The 17,175-nt window shown below is 35.9% G+C and overlaps 1 protein-coding gene across 1 annotated transcript; it reads left to right on the forward strand.

Annotated features, from left to right (window-relative positions):
* Positions 1-4,873: 4,873 nt before the first annotated feature.
* On the forward strand, positions 4,874-12,247 carry LOC129923380 (uncharacterized). The gene is made up of 2 exons (XM_056014051.1): positions 4,874-5,275; positions 9,791-12,247. The coding sequence occupies exons 1-2, from the start codon at positions 5,213-5,215 to the stop codon at positions 11,195-11,197; spliced, it is 1,470 nt and encodes a 489-aa protein (XP_055870026.1). The 5' UTR covers positions 4,874-5,212; the 3' UTR covers positions 11,198-12,247.
* The last annotated feature ends 4,928 nt before the right edge of the window (positions 12,248-17,175 follow it).

Below are 17,175 nucleotides of genomic sequence, written 5' to 3' on the forward strand. Positions count from 1 at the left end.
CATGTATCAAACTTGAGCCAACGTTTTTAGCTGAAAATGAAGAAGCTTTATGGGCAGCAGGCAACCAAAAGCGTGAAAACTTTAGTAGTTTTGGAAAACGAGAAGATCAGAGCAAATGCAAATGCAAATATAAGCCTAAAGTTGGACATCAAGTGAGAGGTGGAGGACAAGGATGAGGCGGCAACCGAGGTTTCAGACTTCCAAAGTTCAACGAAGTTCGAAAAATATAAACCTAGTTGGTCCCGATGGCAATGTTCTAACATGTAAATCATACAAATCAGGTTATTTCTCCCACACCCATTCTCGGATCATACAGACATCTTTTGCCCAAATACCCAGATAGTTGGGAAAACATGTCTAAGAGGGTCAATGTTGTTGACCAGGAAGAAGAAGCCTGTTTGTTCACTGGAAATCGCAAAGCTGAAACTAGACGTTGAAGCTTTTAACTGTGCCTTATTGGACAGCGCATGCAGTAGTACAGTGTGTGGAATGACATTGTTGGAGGCATTTTTGGACTCTTTAGATAAAGATGACCGCAGCAAAGTTACGTTAAGAGATGGTCACAGAATTTTTAAGTTTAGTGGTGGGACAATAATAAAATCAAAAGGTGAATATGAGTTACCTGTCTCAGTGGCTGGAAAGAAGGTTTAACTTGTGACTGATGCTGCAGAAACAGACATACCATTGTTACTCTCCTGATCTGCTATGAAAACAGCAGGAGTAAAAATGGATTTAGAAAATGATACATATTTGGAAAAGTGATTGCATTAAATTTAACATCATCTGGTCATTATTGCATTCCGATTGACAAATCAGAAACGATTCAAATTGAAGAGGTCAATACAATATTCGATGAATCCCCAGAAAAACACAAGGCAACTATTAGAAAACTACATAGACAGTTCACACACCCTCCGAGGGATACACTTATGGCTTTACTTCCAGACGCTAACATTTGGTGTGCGAAGATTTTGAATAGGAATTAACAGATATAGAATGAAGCTGCGAACTGTGCAAAGTATTTGCTAAGACACCATCTCAACCTGTAGTGGCTTTCCTTATGGCCAGAGACTTTAATGAAAAAGTTGCAATGGATCTCAAACAGTACAAAGATCAGTGGATACAGCACATGATTGATATGTGGTCGAGGTACAGTAATTCTGTACTCATCAACCTGTAAAAAACGTCTAATGTCATTGATGCCTTGATGACAAACTGTGTAGGAATATTTGGAGTGATGAAGGCGTTGTTGACGGATAACGGCGGCGAGCTCGATTCTGAGGAGCTTCGAGAAGTAGCATCAATCCTGAACATTCAAGTTTGTACTACTGCAGCCTTCAGTTCATATCAGAACGGCTAGTTTGAACGAGTCCACGCTATTACCGATCACATGCTAATGAAACTTGAGGCTGAAAATTCAGACGTAGCTCTGGAAACTCTCTTATTCTGGGCAAATATGGCTAAAAACTCTTTGCAAATGAGAAATTTGATATCTATATGTAGATAGTCTCTAAACTAATCCACTTCACCTTAAATCTATGGCTATTAATTTGTATCCCCTCCTCTTTCTGTCTGTCTGGTAAAGAATATGTACAAGGGAAACTAATCATTCAGCATTCACAGATATGGCCTAATTTGTTGTGATATAAAAATAATTGCTAACGCATTCAAACCTAACAAAACATAAATCAATTTTTTAAAATACTCAATTAGTCAATTAATTATTGGGAATTACTTATTTTTTTTCCTTTGATGTTATCAAGGGGAATAACTTGTAGAAAATTGATACAGTTTATGGACGGATTTCTTCCCCTTTAGTTAATTTTTTTTTTCAAATTTGGACTCTTTATATTTTGCTTGTTCCTTCTTCTGATTACTCAAAGATTTATTGATAAAATATAAGTCATTGCATTCCGTCTTTCTTACTTGTATTTCATATAATTGCGAGCTAAGATAAGATGTTTAATGGAAGCTAAGACATTATTTATATTCTAAATAAGCAATACTTGTCACTGCTACCTTAGCTTATTAACTGTAAGATACATATTTCAACAGAAGGTAACCGAAACACCCATCGCACCTTAAAAGCATTAACAATATTATTATAATCATTGAGTCTGTAGTTTCTACGGCTAAACGTTCCTCTATGGTTCCTCCTGATCAATGTTTTATTTGTTAAAATGTTATTTTCCAATTGTATCAATACGCTATCTATACAACTATAACATTCTTTCTTTATTTTTTTTTCACTAATCTGTATTTTAACATCATAAATGATGTTGACTTCTTTCTTAAATAAATAAGATATGTTTTAGAACCATTTAAATAAACAACTGGCTGTACCATTGATCGGTTTTATTACAGGGTGTGACCGAAGATTCCTTTTTAAGTAAACAAAAGTTTGTCAGTGAAATGTTTGTTAAGCCTTTTTTTTTTCCTTCTTGCGCTCTTGGTGTATGAAAAATACTGCCTCGTATTAGACAATTCAACTGTTTGAATACAAAATAAGGTAATGAAGCTAATCTTGTTTTTGTCGCTGTTAATTATACTTTTGAGTTGGTAAAATTTGACATTTCTAAATACCTTTATTTTCTTTCGTATGTTTAATTGAATAGTTTGATGCTGGCTTCATAACATTCTCGTCAATAGTTTTTAACATAGCAGTATTCAGTAATCAATGTGTTATATGGACCTTTACAAGGCATGCTGGCTGAGCGGTAAGGCTTCCAAAACCGCAAAACGACATTGGATTGCAAGGGGAACTTTACTTGCAGGGACCTATACTCTGCGATCTGAAACTTACATTTTAGTTTTGTGAATTACGAAAAGTATAGATAATTCTCTTGGAAAGATCCTTGCATTTTATATACAATCTTGACACCTAATTCGTAAATGCACTTAATTAATTAAGAGAACCAAGTTGTGAAAATAAAAGTTATTTTGCTTTTCAGTGCTGTAAGGGTAAAAGCCGCTATTACATTTTATTAGTCTGTATATCTGTCCGTCCGTCTGTCTGTAGATCGCATTGTCCTTTTTGACAATACTTCCTCCAAGGATAATCAAGCCTTAACAGAAAGGCCAATGAAAAAGTTGCTAAATTGTGTTGAGAAATTAAAGACCAATATGAAACATTATTCTGTCAAAACTTCTGATATGGCCATAAAGAGTCGAGAACGTCTTGCGACAACAGCTCAAGACAGTCACGTGATGAGTTTTACCTGTCCTAAAAATCATTCTGATAAGTTTGATAATGTATCGATAACTTTACGCATGTATACAGTGAACTCTATATCCTTATAAGAAAGAAGAAGGACTTTAGGGTATATTAACTCCCGTGCGGGTGCACTTCAGGATGTCTTAAAAAAACAAATCGAATTTTTTTTTTTAATAATGTGTGGACCAAATCATTGTTAAGTAGTGCTTATTTGTAAATTAATCTTCTAAATAAATAACATACTACTAATGAATCATACGTGCTTTTTTCCTGTAAAAAGTTTTAAAATGTTTTTCAAAATCAATATTTCCCACCAGATTTTGTTGAATGAACAAAATGTTTTAAAATGCGATTCGTAGGCTTGTCATAGTTGATCGCAAATATTTCTTGATTAACTTTTGTTTGGACAAAACTGCATCGAACACGCCTCATTCAGTCCAGACGAAATTCGTTTTTGTTAATATCGCTTTCTGCAAAGGTAATAATCTCCTCTTCAATATCCTCACGAAAAGTGGTTGAAAGTTGTATTTAATGTTTAGAGTTACAGTGTGCATTCTCCTCAAATTCACAGCTTTTGTCTTTAAAGTTTTTTTCAGTTAATATAATTTATAAAAACGATCGTGACTAGTCCTACTTTAGTGTTTAAGTGAGTTTCTGTCGTGCGTGGATAGAGGCCGTGAATTCTTTCTGCAATGACTTTAATTAAAATGAATTATAGTTAATTGAAAATAAACCAAGACAATTATTTACCTATGATTGACTATTCACTTAGTACAGGGGTTCTCAAGCTGTGGGTCGCGACGATTGACGATTTGCCAGGGGTCGCCTAAGACCATCAAAAATATGGATTGTTATTATCTATTCTTCTATTGCTTTAAGTGTGTGTGTGTGTGTGTGTGAGGTGGGGTCGCGGAAGAGTGGGAGATTGTAAAAAGGGGTCGCCGTGCTTAAAAGGTTGAGAACAGCTGACTTAGTAGAATTCAGGTCTCTTATTAAAATGCAAGATACGTATATTCTGAAATCTCTTTTTTTCAATCTATGAGATGCGAAATAAAAGCTTAATCATATGCATAATAAAACATAATAAAACAAATATATAACTCTGCCACTTTAAGAAAAAAAAAGTAATAACCTTTTAGACTCACTTTATGACGTCTGGTCCATAAAACATAAGTAGCGTCTCATGTTATGGCCAGACTGTAGGTAACTGTGTTTATAGCATGTTCTAGAAGTGCCACGTATTGAGTGAATGTGAAAAGACGGTCAACAAATCTTAGGGGTTTCCAGATGGTCCAACAATCTAAGGCAGCGGTTCTCAACCTTTTATGCTCGGCGACTCCTTTTTACAATCCCCCACTCTGCCGCGACCCCCCCCCCCACACACACACACATACAGCAAAAGAAGAATAGACAATAACCATCCATATTTTCGATGGTCTTAGGCGACTCCTGGCCAATCGTCAATCGACCCCTAAAGGGGTCGCGATCAACAGGTTGAGAACCCCTGGTCTAAGGGATAGGTGAAGAAGAATGTGGAACTGAAAAGCTTTAACTATACTAGGTTACATTTTTTTCTTTACTTTTATTCAGTAAGTATTTTATGATATCTGATATAAAAGTATAACCAAAGTCAAGAAATGTATAAAAAAAATTTTACTGCTTTATTTATTGGTCACGTGTACATAGAGTACTTGGAGATTGAGACTGTAAGATATGTTGTCACGTATCTCGTCTGCTATGGCTATACAAACTTTTATTTATTAAATAATCATTCAAATTACAGATCATTTTTTACTCGCGAGATACGTATATCTTTCAACATTATTACGAAATACACTTTTTTTAAAGAATTGTTACTTGAAGAAAATACAATTAAATAATAAAATAATTGCGTGATGATAACTAGATAAGCCAAAGTAGATTCATGACATGGCATTGGACAGTTCCATATTGAACTCTGGGATCAAATTTTGATTTACAACAAGGAAACTCAATTTTATGATTTTGGTGCAAATGGCTGAGAGCAACACTAAGATTACTCAAGAAACAGACACAAGAAGCGTGAGTACTGTAGTCTGTATTTACTTATTTTATTTTATAAATGCTAAATTAAATATTTTCTTGGCACCCAACGTCAGACTGAATCTTTTTCTGAATCGTTCATTTTACTCTAGACCCGGGGTCGGCAACCTGCGGCTCGCGAGCCACATGCGGCTCTTTGGATGTAAAGCTGCGGCTCTTTGTTCCATAAGCAAATATTATTTATTTTATTGACACATTTTTTAAAAATAGTTCTGAATCTTTAAACGAAGATAAGGCGCCGATTCGATCTTTCAGCCACTTGTACTCGCTTTTCACCACACACCTCCCCCATTACACGCATCGTAACTTTTATCAGTCTGACGGAAGCTCTGGAATGACGCCGTCGTTCGATGTTTCTATATAGGTTTTAATTCGCTTTGACGCAAGACGAATTGGCATCTTAACCACGGCGTATAGTTTGTTGTTTCAAGTAAATGAGCTAGAAGAGAATAATCTTCTCATAGTTAAAATTAATCTACAAATAATGATATTCCAGCAAGCTTTGCGTAGCACTAGGAATAGCACGAAAAGGCAAACCATTTAAAGATGATGAGCATGTCAAAGACTGCTTCCTACGTGCATCTGAAGAACTGTTTCGTGATTTCAAAAATAAACCAGAGATCTTGAAAAAAAAAAGCAAACATTTGCCAGTAACAGCTAAAACAGTAGGCTACAAGATAGAATAGCTAAAATGTCTTCAAATGTAAATTTTTGCTGGTGGAAGATATTTAACTTTATTCTGTCTTATCATTTGCTATGAATGAGTCTTGCGACATACAGACATGGTACAAGTTGCCCCTTTTGTCAGGTATATGTCTTCCTAAGGTCCAAAAGAAGAACTTCTAGGTTTGCTACCGCTCTCATGACAAAGTAGAGGGGACGATAGAGAGAATGTCATGCCATACCCTGAAGACAATAAGATCGATTTAAATAAAATCATTTCAATGTCAACTGATGGAGCCAGAAGTTAAACAGGAAACAAATAAAAGGGCAACAAAGATTTGTCGTAGCAAAATAAACAATTAAATTCTTACGATTTACTGACTAATGCACCAAGAAGCGCTTTGTGCCCAAAATAATTCCTACCTAAATAGATGAGGTCATGAATTTGGTAATCAAGATTGTTAACAGCATCTTGTCAAAAGCACTCTACCACTTAAACGAAATAGAGACTCAGTATTCCGACATCCTTCTTCCCCCAAAAGTGCTATGACTTTCCAAAGGTAAGGTGATGAAACGTTTTGCTTTTGCTTGAATGAAATAAATACATTTCTAAATCAAAAAAGGCATTTATAACACCGAATTAGAGAACGACAAATAGTTGCAAAAATGTTACTTTATGATTGATATAACAGAGAAATTAAATGAGCTGAATCTAAAACTGCAGGGAAAGGTAAAATTGGTTTGTTTTGAAGAAAAATTAATTCTTTTTGCAGAAGATATTCAGAGCGTAAATTACTTCATTTTGAATGTCTAAAGCAGTATCGCGAATTACTTCAGCACAGTTATGAAAAAAATCTAAGATACATTTCTTGATAGATTTGAGCGTTCCTAGTATACCATCTAATCACAAAAAGTAACGAAATCCACATTGATACATTGGTAATTGATACTAAATCTCTAGACATGCAATTGATCGATTTAAAAAGTAAAGGTTTGTGGGGTGGAAAATTTACAGAGTTGAAAAGCAAGTTGGAAGTGTTAAAGGTCCAGAAATGTATGTACGTAACGCAATAAAAGTGGACAGCTTTAAAAGGAATGGAATAATCTTCCAGAATGCTACAGTGAAGAGGTTGGCATTTGGAGTGCTGACTATCTTGGATCGACTTATGGTGCGTTCTCTTGCATGAATAGAATTGAGAGTAAATTAAGAAGCAAACTAACAATTGAATATTAAGATTCGTGTTTGAAACTAAAAACAAGTTACCGTATGAGGCAAACGTATCCAAATTTTCTATCTCTTTGCTAGCATCTGAACACAACATATCTCATGTTCTTCATTGTTTGTTATTGTAGTTAATGTTGTAAGTAAATGCTTAACTTCTTTAATTTTTACCGAAATAAAAATAATTATCTAATATATATATATATATTGTTGTATATGAATTCTTTTTATTTTCATTAAAAAAAGTTCATTATGCGAGAACTATTTATAGTTGGCAAGAAAAAACTTTGTAGCTCTTTAAAAACTTAGAAGTTTTGTAAATTGTAGTTTTTGGCTCTTCCGGCTCAAAAGGTTGCCGACCCCTGCTCTAGACCAGTGCTCCCAACCTTTTTGACCCCATGGACCTCATACTATTGACAAAATTTGCCTAACTAAAAAAGTTAAAACATTACAAATAAAATAAACAAAATCCAATAGCTAGATGGCGTCAATGAATGACGCACATGTTGAAAATGCATTCGATATCTTTCAGATGATTCGCGGAAAATCAAAACTGATTTTTGAGGTCCGCGCCAGGTTTAATATACAATTGTATAATTGTGAGTACTAACAAATAACAGATTTTTTTTTAAATTTTAAAATACTTTAGCAGGAAACATAGTTTAACTTTAATGTCTTGGCCTAGCTAGTCGAATATCTGGTTTAACACATTGAGCCGAGGCCATTCATTATTTCTTATCTTATATGATACAGTTGTTACTTCAAAAAAGAAGATGATTACGTCCTACGCGTCATGCATTCAGTTATGCATGTTAACCAATGACTTAAATTCTGCCAAGTCACTGGTTTTCCTGGCTAGCTCAGGCAACCCATTCCATGCTCTAATAGCGCTAGGGAAGAAGTCGTATTATAGTCGGCCTCAACACTGACCTGCAACGTCACTACCTGTGGGCAGTTTAAACCAATAGCTCGTTACAACGTCGTACAGACCTGTGACGTGGCGACGAGCTATTGGTCTAAACAGTCCATAGACCTTTGACGTTGCAGGTCAGTGTTTGGGCCTTGTGATTGTCATAAAAGTTAAGCCAAAAGCTCATTCAACTTTTGAACAAACCGTTCTGTCTGGAAGAGGTCCAAGTGAATGTCTATGAAAAAAATAGCTATTTCCGATTAATCTGGCACTCCAGACTAAAATACTTGGCCGAAAGCTGAGCACACGGGGAACCTCTCCATTTGCCTATCTTTTATCAAGCTAACATTGAAGGACTTGCCATTAGTATTGTTACGAATCTCACTATCCAGGCTCTCTGCAAACTGCACCATACACCACCAACTTAAAGAACTTGACAACTCAGGGCTCCAAAGTAACGTAACACTTTAATGTCAATAAATAACAGCCAATACTGTACAATTGGCAACACGTACACTGTACAAATATCTCTCCGATAACACCGTTCCGCAGTATCAACTCTTGCACTGGCCTCTCCGTCTCGTTCCGGGCTTGCACTGGGTTCAACAGTTTAGGACTGACTTCACACACTAGGCTCGTTGTGTCGGACTCGATCACAGACCAAGATCAAGACGCCAGCCGTCTCAACTGTACTTGACAGTACTCCGCACTGAACCGTCGTAATGCTCCGTACAGAACCACACCGCTGAACTGTGCTGTAGTCGACCGGACTGTAGTGAACCGGGCTCTGAACCCCTGCCGTGAACCCGCTTTCTGAACCTTGCTGTATTGAGCCCCTTTTCTCGACTGACTTGTATTGCGACACCTCCGCTCTTATATAGGGTCCCTACTGGCCTTCTCGAACCTGACAGAACGCCCCTCGACGTTTCTAGGTGGTCAGATGACTACAACTCTCGTGACGCTAATGAGCTCTGTTCACGACGCCGATCCTACTCGAACCTTCATGTTGTTAACTCGTCTCGGCCGATCGTCGTAACTCGTCACGGTTGACCGCTCGTCTAGCGCTGGCCTGGGGCGATTTGCGTCGGCTGACTACACTCACACCACTACCCCTCTCTGTGCCACCACCAGGTTTATAACAGTATAATGGTTCCCTGAGTAACGCCGCATGGATTATCGATAGGGATAGGGATCGATTTATTTCAAATCCTGTGCAATGGGAAAGCTCTCGCATTCCCTTGGACACTCCCACTATTCATTTCGCCTTATCACTTCCTCTAGCGATCGGTTTAACCCGAGTGCCACGTTGAGGCAGAATAGCGTACTCGGAGTGTTCTGACCTTCTATTACAATAGGTCTCGGTTGAATTCGCTAGATAGTTTATTAGTGACACCAATCAGACCCAAAAATTTACAATCGCTGCACACGTGGCTATATAAGGGGAATGGTGCATCTCTGCACGTTTCTTAGACCAGTCGATACATATTTATTTGCATATTGAGCTTCACAAATGAATTTCCCTAGTTTCACCAAGAAGTGGTAGGAGGGACCGATACTGAGATAGATGTCTTGCAAGCGGAATGTTTTGTTCAAACAAAAAAGATGCTAGAAAATTCGGATATATAATCTTAAACATTGTATTATCATATATTATCATTAAAATGTATTTCTTTTTTAATTTTTTTTTCTTTATTACCAGAGTCCAATACGAGAGTTCTATCTATTGCTGGTTGGTAAAACTGGTCATGGGAAAAGCTCGACAGGCAACACTATTGTGGGAAAAAATGTTTTTCAATCCCAGTCCAGTATGTCGTCTGTGACTAAGCATCTGTCCTTAAGCGTTGGCATGTATGGAGAAAACTACGTCATCAAAGTAATGGACACGCCTGGTGTTATGGACACTTCAGAGATAGACGATCCGGTCAAGGCCTCAAAACTCGTCATGGACCAAATGAAAGACGTTGTCATTTTGAATCCAAACGGCTTCCACGCTTTCTTGCTTGTATTTAAGTTTGGAAATAGATTTACGAAAGAAGAGTTAAAGTCAGTCCAAATGCTAAAACAAATATTCGGTGAAAGTTTTGTACAGAAATTTTGCATTGTTATAATAACATTTGGAGATGTTTTTCAACAAGAATTTCGATCAACGGGCAAAAGTTTTAAACAATGGTGTCTTGAACAAAGCGGTCCTTTTAATAATATCAGACTGGAATGTCAAGACCGCGTAGTTCTCTTTGATAATTCTGCTCAACGTGACGCCAACGTACATAGAAAACAAATGGACAAACTTTTGAAGCTTGTGGAGAATCTTAACACAGGGGGCGACCGATACACTGACCAACATTTCCAGAAAGCAAAACGAAGTCGCGACACTTTATTGCGCAAGAATCAAATGATCCACATTGACAGCGGGCTGGAGGAGGTCAGTCTCATTTTAACAGTGTTCGAATCAATAGCGAATTATGACGTGAATGATCGCAGTAGAAAATTTACAGAAATATTCAATAAATGTGACGATCTATATAAAAAGTTTTCAGAAAGCGAAACTAAATCCACAACTATCAAAGATTTTTTACAGCTGATAACAGATATGAAAATATCCAGCTCCAAGTTTGCTGATGAATGTAAAAACATTCGTCAGAAACTGATACAAAATAAGGAACGTCTTAAAGAAGAATCGCAAAGAATTAAAAGTGTGTTAACTGACTTTATATCTGTTGGAGAAGCTGGCAGTGTTTCGAAGCCTGATTCTGAAAAAAAGGCGGGAAACGAAAGCAACTGCAACTCCTGTGAGATTGATCCAGTTTTGGAACACGGAGATCAATGGAACAGAAGGTTAGAGGTCAAAAGTAACAGTGTCACAAGAAGTGAAAATAATTTGTGGGATGTTGACTCGAAAGTGTTAAAGGATAAAGTTATGAGCGAATTTGAATCTGAAAATACCATGCAACAATTAATAGCAGAAGAGAAAGAGCTACAAAATCAGCTGATTGACCAAAATACTAAACTTCACAAAATGATCAAAAAACATTGGAAGACTCATACTTTAATACATGACAAATGTAATACTATTTTGAGAACACAAACTGCATGCAATATATTTTAATTTTTGTTTGAAATGTCGCATTTTTTTACTTCGGTCACATAAACAATTTAATATTATACGAACCTTTTTTTAAGTATATATTTCTGCTTATTTATTCAGAGCATAGCTGTGAAACGTATATTTGTTTAATTATATATGAAAGTATTAGCAAGCGTGAATTATGTGTTTTATGGTATTCTTTGTTTCTAAGGTTTTATATCACCAGTAATATTTCCATTTATAAAAAATATTTTTAGGATCATTTCTTTACTGTACTCTTACTAAGAATTATCTTTCACATGTTGATATTTCAAAATATTTTTCTTTTAACTGAATTTATATTAATATTGTTGTAACTCTAAGGCAAGCACTCAACGAAAGGCAGGAGGTAACAACGAGGTATTTATTTACAGTACAAATAGGCATGGACTTCAGCTATTAGTCCCGGAGTGTCTTATCTCAAGTGACACCAGTCCTTTCCTACCTAAATACCAATACAGACCACCGACACACTTCCCAGTGCCGCCCCAGGTCCTCAACACATTTCATGGATAGCACCAAGGACGTTCTCTCGAGTCACTTAGACTTCCATCACTTTAGCCGGACCCACAGCAGTCCTTCTTCCTGTCTAAACATGTCTTCTACTGCTTGTGTTCAATGGCGCTCTGATGCGCACCATCAGTGTGGCTCGGATGTGGAGTTACAACAGTATGTTTACTTCATACTTGTAGATACCTATGTGTCATTTGGTTTACACGAGTAGTCAGTTACTTATACATATTTTTATCGATTTATATTGCTTTAATTTCTACTGTTAACCTTATATATGTTGAATGGTAAAAATACTTTTTGTACATTAATAATAATATAAATTAATATTTATAAACTTTGATGTTTAGAGCGTTCATTTGTTATAAAAAAATGTTGTTAATATGATTCATTATGTTATTTGGAACGCTTAGTGAAATCTGGTTTGATGCATTTATGTGGATATCAATTAGGTACCTGCTCAGAACACTATATTCAACCACTACTTTGTATGTTTTGATAATTAAATAACCTAACATTGAACTAACATTTTTTTTCTTCTAAAATAAACAAAAATCTACTTTGAAGATTAGAACTCTAGTGTCAGAATCACTGATTCTATCTATCATGTGCAATTCTGGACTTCTCTTGATGTGAATGACACTCAGACTTCTAGACTTTTAATAAGAGGTCAGAGTTGACATAAGAACACTACAAGTTACACAATAAATATGTTGTCTTTTTAATATATTTAAGGAACAGAAATTGTTTAATTTTCTGGTCTTGGGCAGCCTTAATCATTATTTTCATAAGTATGAACTCTAATATTATGATCATTGAGTTTATATTTCTTACTGCTTAAATTCTCATTTAGGAAATGATTTTTCAAGTTTCCTCTTACTAACGCATAAAATGTTACTTTGGAAATAAGGAAACATTTATAAATGAAATATACTTTTCTTTATATTTTTCTTCTAAAATAAACAAAAATCTACTTTGAAGATTAGAACTCTATCGTCAGTGTCGCTCGGTGTGTTCAACTCATTATGTCCTCCCTTACCCCTCCCCCCCAAAAAAAATATTTATTAAAGAAATCCTTATTTTTTATTTGCACATTGAGTGAGTTAATAACTTAAATCAATTTTATCTTTTCACCCCCTTCTCCACCTTTGGGACACCACACACGATTAGTCGACCGTCTTTCTCCATTCCTGTCCGTACGTTGCTTTGGACTGAAATTCATCCAATAACAAGCTGTTTATTCTTTTATGTCGTCTTCCCATCGCTTTCTCTGTCTCTGCTTCTTTTTTCCTGGTACTGATCCCTGTAGGAAGGTCTTCGCTAAGTTCCCTTTCTTATCTCCTTAAAATATGAATACGTGTCAATGAAATAAATGAAATTAATATCTTTCACGATTAATTTTCAGATTATTAAATAGCCAAATCTGAAAGCAGTATCAGGCACATATTCAATCTGAATTATTTCTTAATTAACTTCATATTTGAAACAAAAAAATTTTTCCATGATGTCATAAACAAATGTGATACATACATATATTAGACATAAATGGATAGCAGCACCAGGGACCACGTTTGTAAGAGAGAAAGTAGTGAATTAAAATGCTACGTACACTGAAGCTTCTATATGTCATGTATTTATGTTGTCCACTTGTCATTATGAGAGATACACAATTAGATAAAGCCATCGTTTGTCTAATACATGCCTAACGGCTGTCTGTGTCAGCTCTATTGAAGTTGTTAGTGAATGGATGCTGCCAGGTGGGGGGTGGGGCTAGCTACGGCTTGTGACCTTTGACCACTGGGATGGTAATTTGCATACGGGCGAAATGACTCTGGATCAGAAGAATGTGTTGTTTTTTTTCGGACATTCCGATGGTCTAGAGGTTAAGTTCCCTTGGTGCGTTATCGCTAGGTGGTGGTGTCGAATCCAGAGTCACGGATTCGAGTCTCGGTCGGCGCATTCCCTTATTTTCGTAGCATTTTAATTCACTACTTTCTCTCTTAAAAACGTGGTCCCTGGTGCTCATGTCTAAATGTTCTATGAAGTCAAAATAAAACACTTTTAAAACATTTAGCATTAGAAAGAAAAACAAAGATCATAGAATTGTAAGCCATTGGTCTGGATAAGCTGCTAAGCGCCAAAATATGTCTGACGAGCTGTGGTGGCCAAACAAACGTGAGCAGGCTCTATTAGTACAGAACAGGCATTGGCCAAAAAAAATCGAGGCTAACCAGGGTAGAGTCCAAAAAAAAACAACAACTATGGTTCCCGATGTCATGGTAATAATTAGCGCGCGAGGTCAGTTGAGAAACGAAGATATCCTATGTATATATGGGGTACTCCATACCGATTATGATGCATTTAAGAGTGGTTAATAAGTATAAACAAACGTGAGCAGGCTCTATTAGTACAGAACAGGCATTGGCCAAAAAAAAAAATCCAGGCTAACCAGGCTAGAGTCCAAAAAAAAACAACAACTATGGTTCCCGATGTCATGGTAATAATTAGCGCGCGAGGTCAGTTGAGAAACGAAGATATCCTATGTATATATGGGGTACTCCATACCGATTATGATGCATTTAAGAGTGGTTAATAAGTATAAACTACTTTCCAGTACGAATCAAACGTGAGCGCTATAATGATGCAGCACAGGGCCAATATTGACTTATTCATCAAATCTAGACACTGCAAAAGTAACTCAGGCTTTAAATGTAATATTCCTTTTAGAAAGGGAAATAATCCATGAGATATAAATTAACCCTGGCTATTATTGGTTTCCTCTCTTTGGATTTAAAAATATTTAAAAATTCCATTGTCTATTATCCCCTCTTACATGTTATTACAGCCTCACTCTGTAATCAAAACGCTTCGGTTTAACTTTATATTTAAATTACAACTACGCACAAAGAACATAAAATACTCGTGGTAAAAGAAAACATCAGTTTTTACTCATGATTGACCATTTTCGACAATCAAAACTGTTTGGATGTTCATCTGGAGAAATACTTTTAGTCTGATGGAGTTTCTTGTTTTGTAACACGTTTGCAGTCATAATGACATGGTGGTGGCGACTTGACCTACATGGACAGCACAGTGTCCAACGTCGCGTCACTGTCCAGAGAAATAGACAAAACGTCCCGCAAAGGCCTACAGCGCTTTGTGTCGCCTCATAGTGAGAGAATATGGGAGCAGGTCTCTTCCCCTAGCAACACAAATCAATGTTTATAAAGCAGGGGTTTTTACCATTTGTAAGCCTCCAAGCTCCAACGCTCCGTGCTGGGATTAATCCCGGCACGGTCCAGGTATCTGGCAGTGTTTTGTAGGGTCTGCCTGTCTCCGTACAGGGCGAGACCCCCCATGCACCAATTCTATCACTTTCAAGACTAGACGTATCTTCGAATGTGTTCTGTCCGAATAGACTTTGATGGTATCTTTCGGGTACTGGGCTACGGTTTCTGTCGCAGTGATATTTTGGTAGGTTTGGTTTACATTTCTTGTTTACCTTTGGGTCGGTCTGGGCCCATGACACTGATGTGCATGGAGTTAGGTGCATAAAGACACAAAAATAAAGGCACATTCCTCGTTCCATATGCCAGGACAAATTTGTGCAAATGCTTCTTCTTCCCTAGTGCTATTACAGCATGGCATGGGTTGCTTGAGTCAGCCAGGAAAACCAATGGCTTGGCAGAATTTAACTCATTAACATACATGACTAGATTAACCTAGTGAAACGCGTAGGGCGTAATCAGCTTTTTTTATGTAATGTCTGTATTTAATAAGATAAGATAGGGGCTCATCGTAAGGAAAAGGAAATGATTGGTCAACATAATTGACATAATTCCTGACATCGTCTTACCGCTTTTAATAAGACGTCAGAGTTGACATGAAAACACAAAAAAAAAAAAAAAAAAAAAACCAACAATAAATATGTTTTTTTTTTTTTATATTTAAAGAACAGAAATTGTTTAATTTTCTGGTCTGTGGCTTAATCATTATTTTCATAAATGAAATTGGCCTTTCAATAAATATGAACTGAAATATTATAATCATTGAGTTTATATTTCTTACTGTTTAAATTCTCGTTTAGGAAATGATTTTATTTTATAAGTTCCCTATTGCTAACGTATAAAATGTTTGTTTGGAAATAAGGAAACATTTATAAATGAAATATATTTTTCTTTATATTTTTACATACTACATGTGATTTTATTTTAAGTTTTGCTTAAAACTGCATTGTCATATACCAGTATACCAAACAGATAGTAACGCTAAAGAACAGTATTATTTCATGGCGTGGAATAAAGTTTCACTGTCCCCATAAGTAAACAGAATAGCGTTATCTGTAGCAAGTTGTTTTTATTGCCCTTTAAAATATTAGTGTGCTTCAAGTGCAGGCAGACTATTACTTTCTTCAAAAAGCAGCCAAACTGTTGACGTCAGACAAATGGATCAGACTTTTTACTTTGTTTTGTGGTTACTTTTAAATTTAAAAAAAAATTTGGATCATTATTTAAAAAAATGCTAATTTAGTAAATCATTTTCCACTACAAGAGTTTTATTTAAAGAGGGGAGTTTAACAATAATGTAATCTTCTGGGAGAGTATTGTCATTTTTATTTATTTAAAAGAAGGAGTCGACTTATGGAATGGGATAATAACATTATGACCTCGTACTTAGTTTACTATAAACAATGCCTGATGTGTATATGGTCATTACACTATTTATCATGAAACATGCAATTTCTTTATTAGAAATTTCTCGAATCTTTTCAGTGGTCGAATAATGAGTAGTAAAAAATTACCTTTTCAGATCTTGTTATCTATAGGAAGTACAAGCTAGTCTTACTATCAATATAGTTAAATGATAGTCCTAACTATCTATGGGAGGTAGATCATAGACCTACTATCTATAGGAGGTAGATGATAGTCTTTTCTATCTATGGGAGGTACATGCTAGTCCTTACTATCAATAGAGTCAAATGATAGAACTAACTATCTATGGTAGGTAGATCATGGGACCTTAATATCTATAGGAATTAGATGATAGTCTTTTCTATCTATGAGAGGCACATGCTAGTCCTTACTATCAATAGAGTAAAATGATAGACCTAACTATCTATGGGAGGTAGATCATAGACCTTACTATCTATAGGAGTTAGATGATAGTCATTTCTATCTATGGGAGGTACATGCTAATCCTTACTATCATTAGAGTCAAATGATAGACCTAACTATCTATGGGAGGTAGATGATAGTCTTTTCTATCTATCAGAGGTAATAGATAAACCTTACTTTCTATAGGAGGTAAATGATAAACCTTATTATCTATAATAGGTAAATGATAAACCTTACTATACTATCTTTATGATTTAAATGATAGACCTTACTATCTCTGGAAGGAAAACACTAGAACTAACTATCTATGGGAGGCTGATGATAGACGTTACTATC

Source organism: Biomphalaria glabrata, chromosome 16, assembly GCF_947242115.1.
Source record: "Biomphalaria glabrata chromosome 16, xgBioGlab47.1, whole genome shotgun sequence".
NCBI classification, from domain to species: Eukaryota; Metazoa; Mollusca; class Gastropoda; family Planorbidae; genus Biomphalaria; species Biomphalaria glabrata.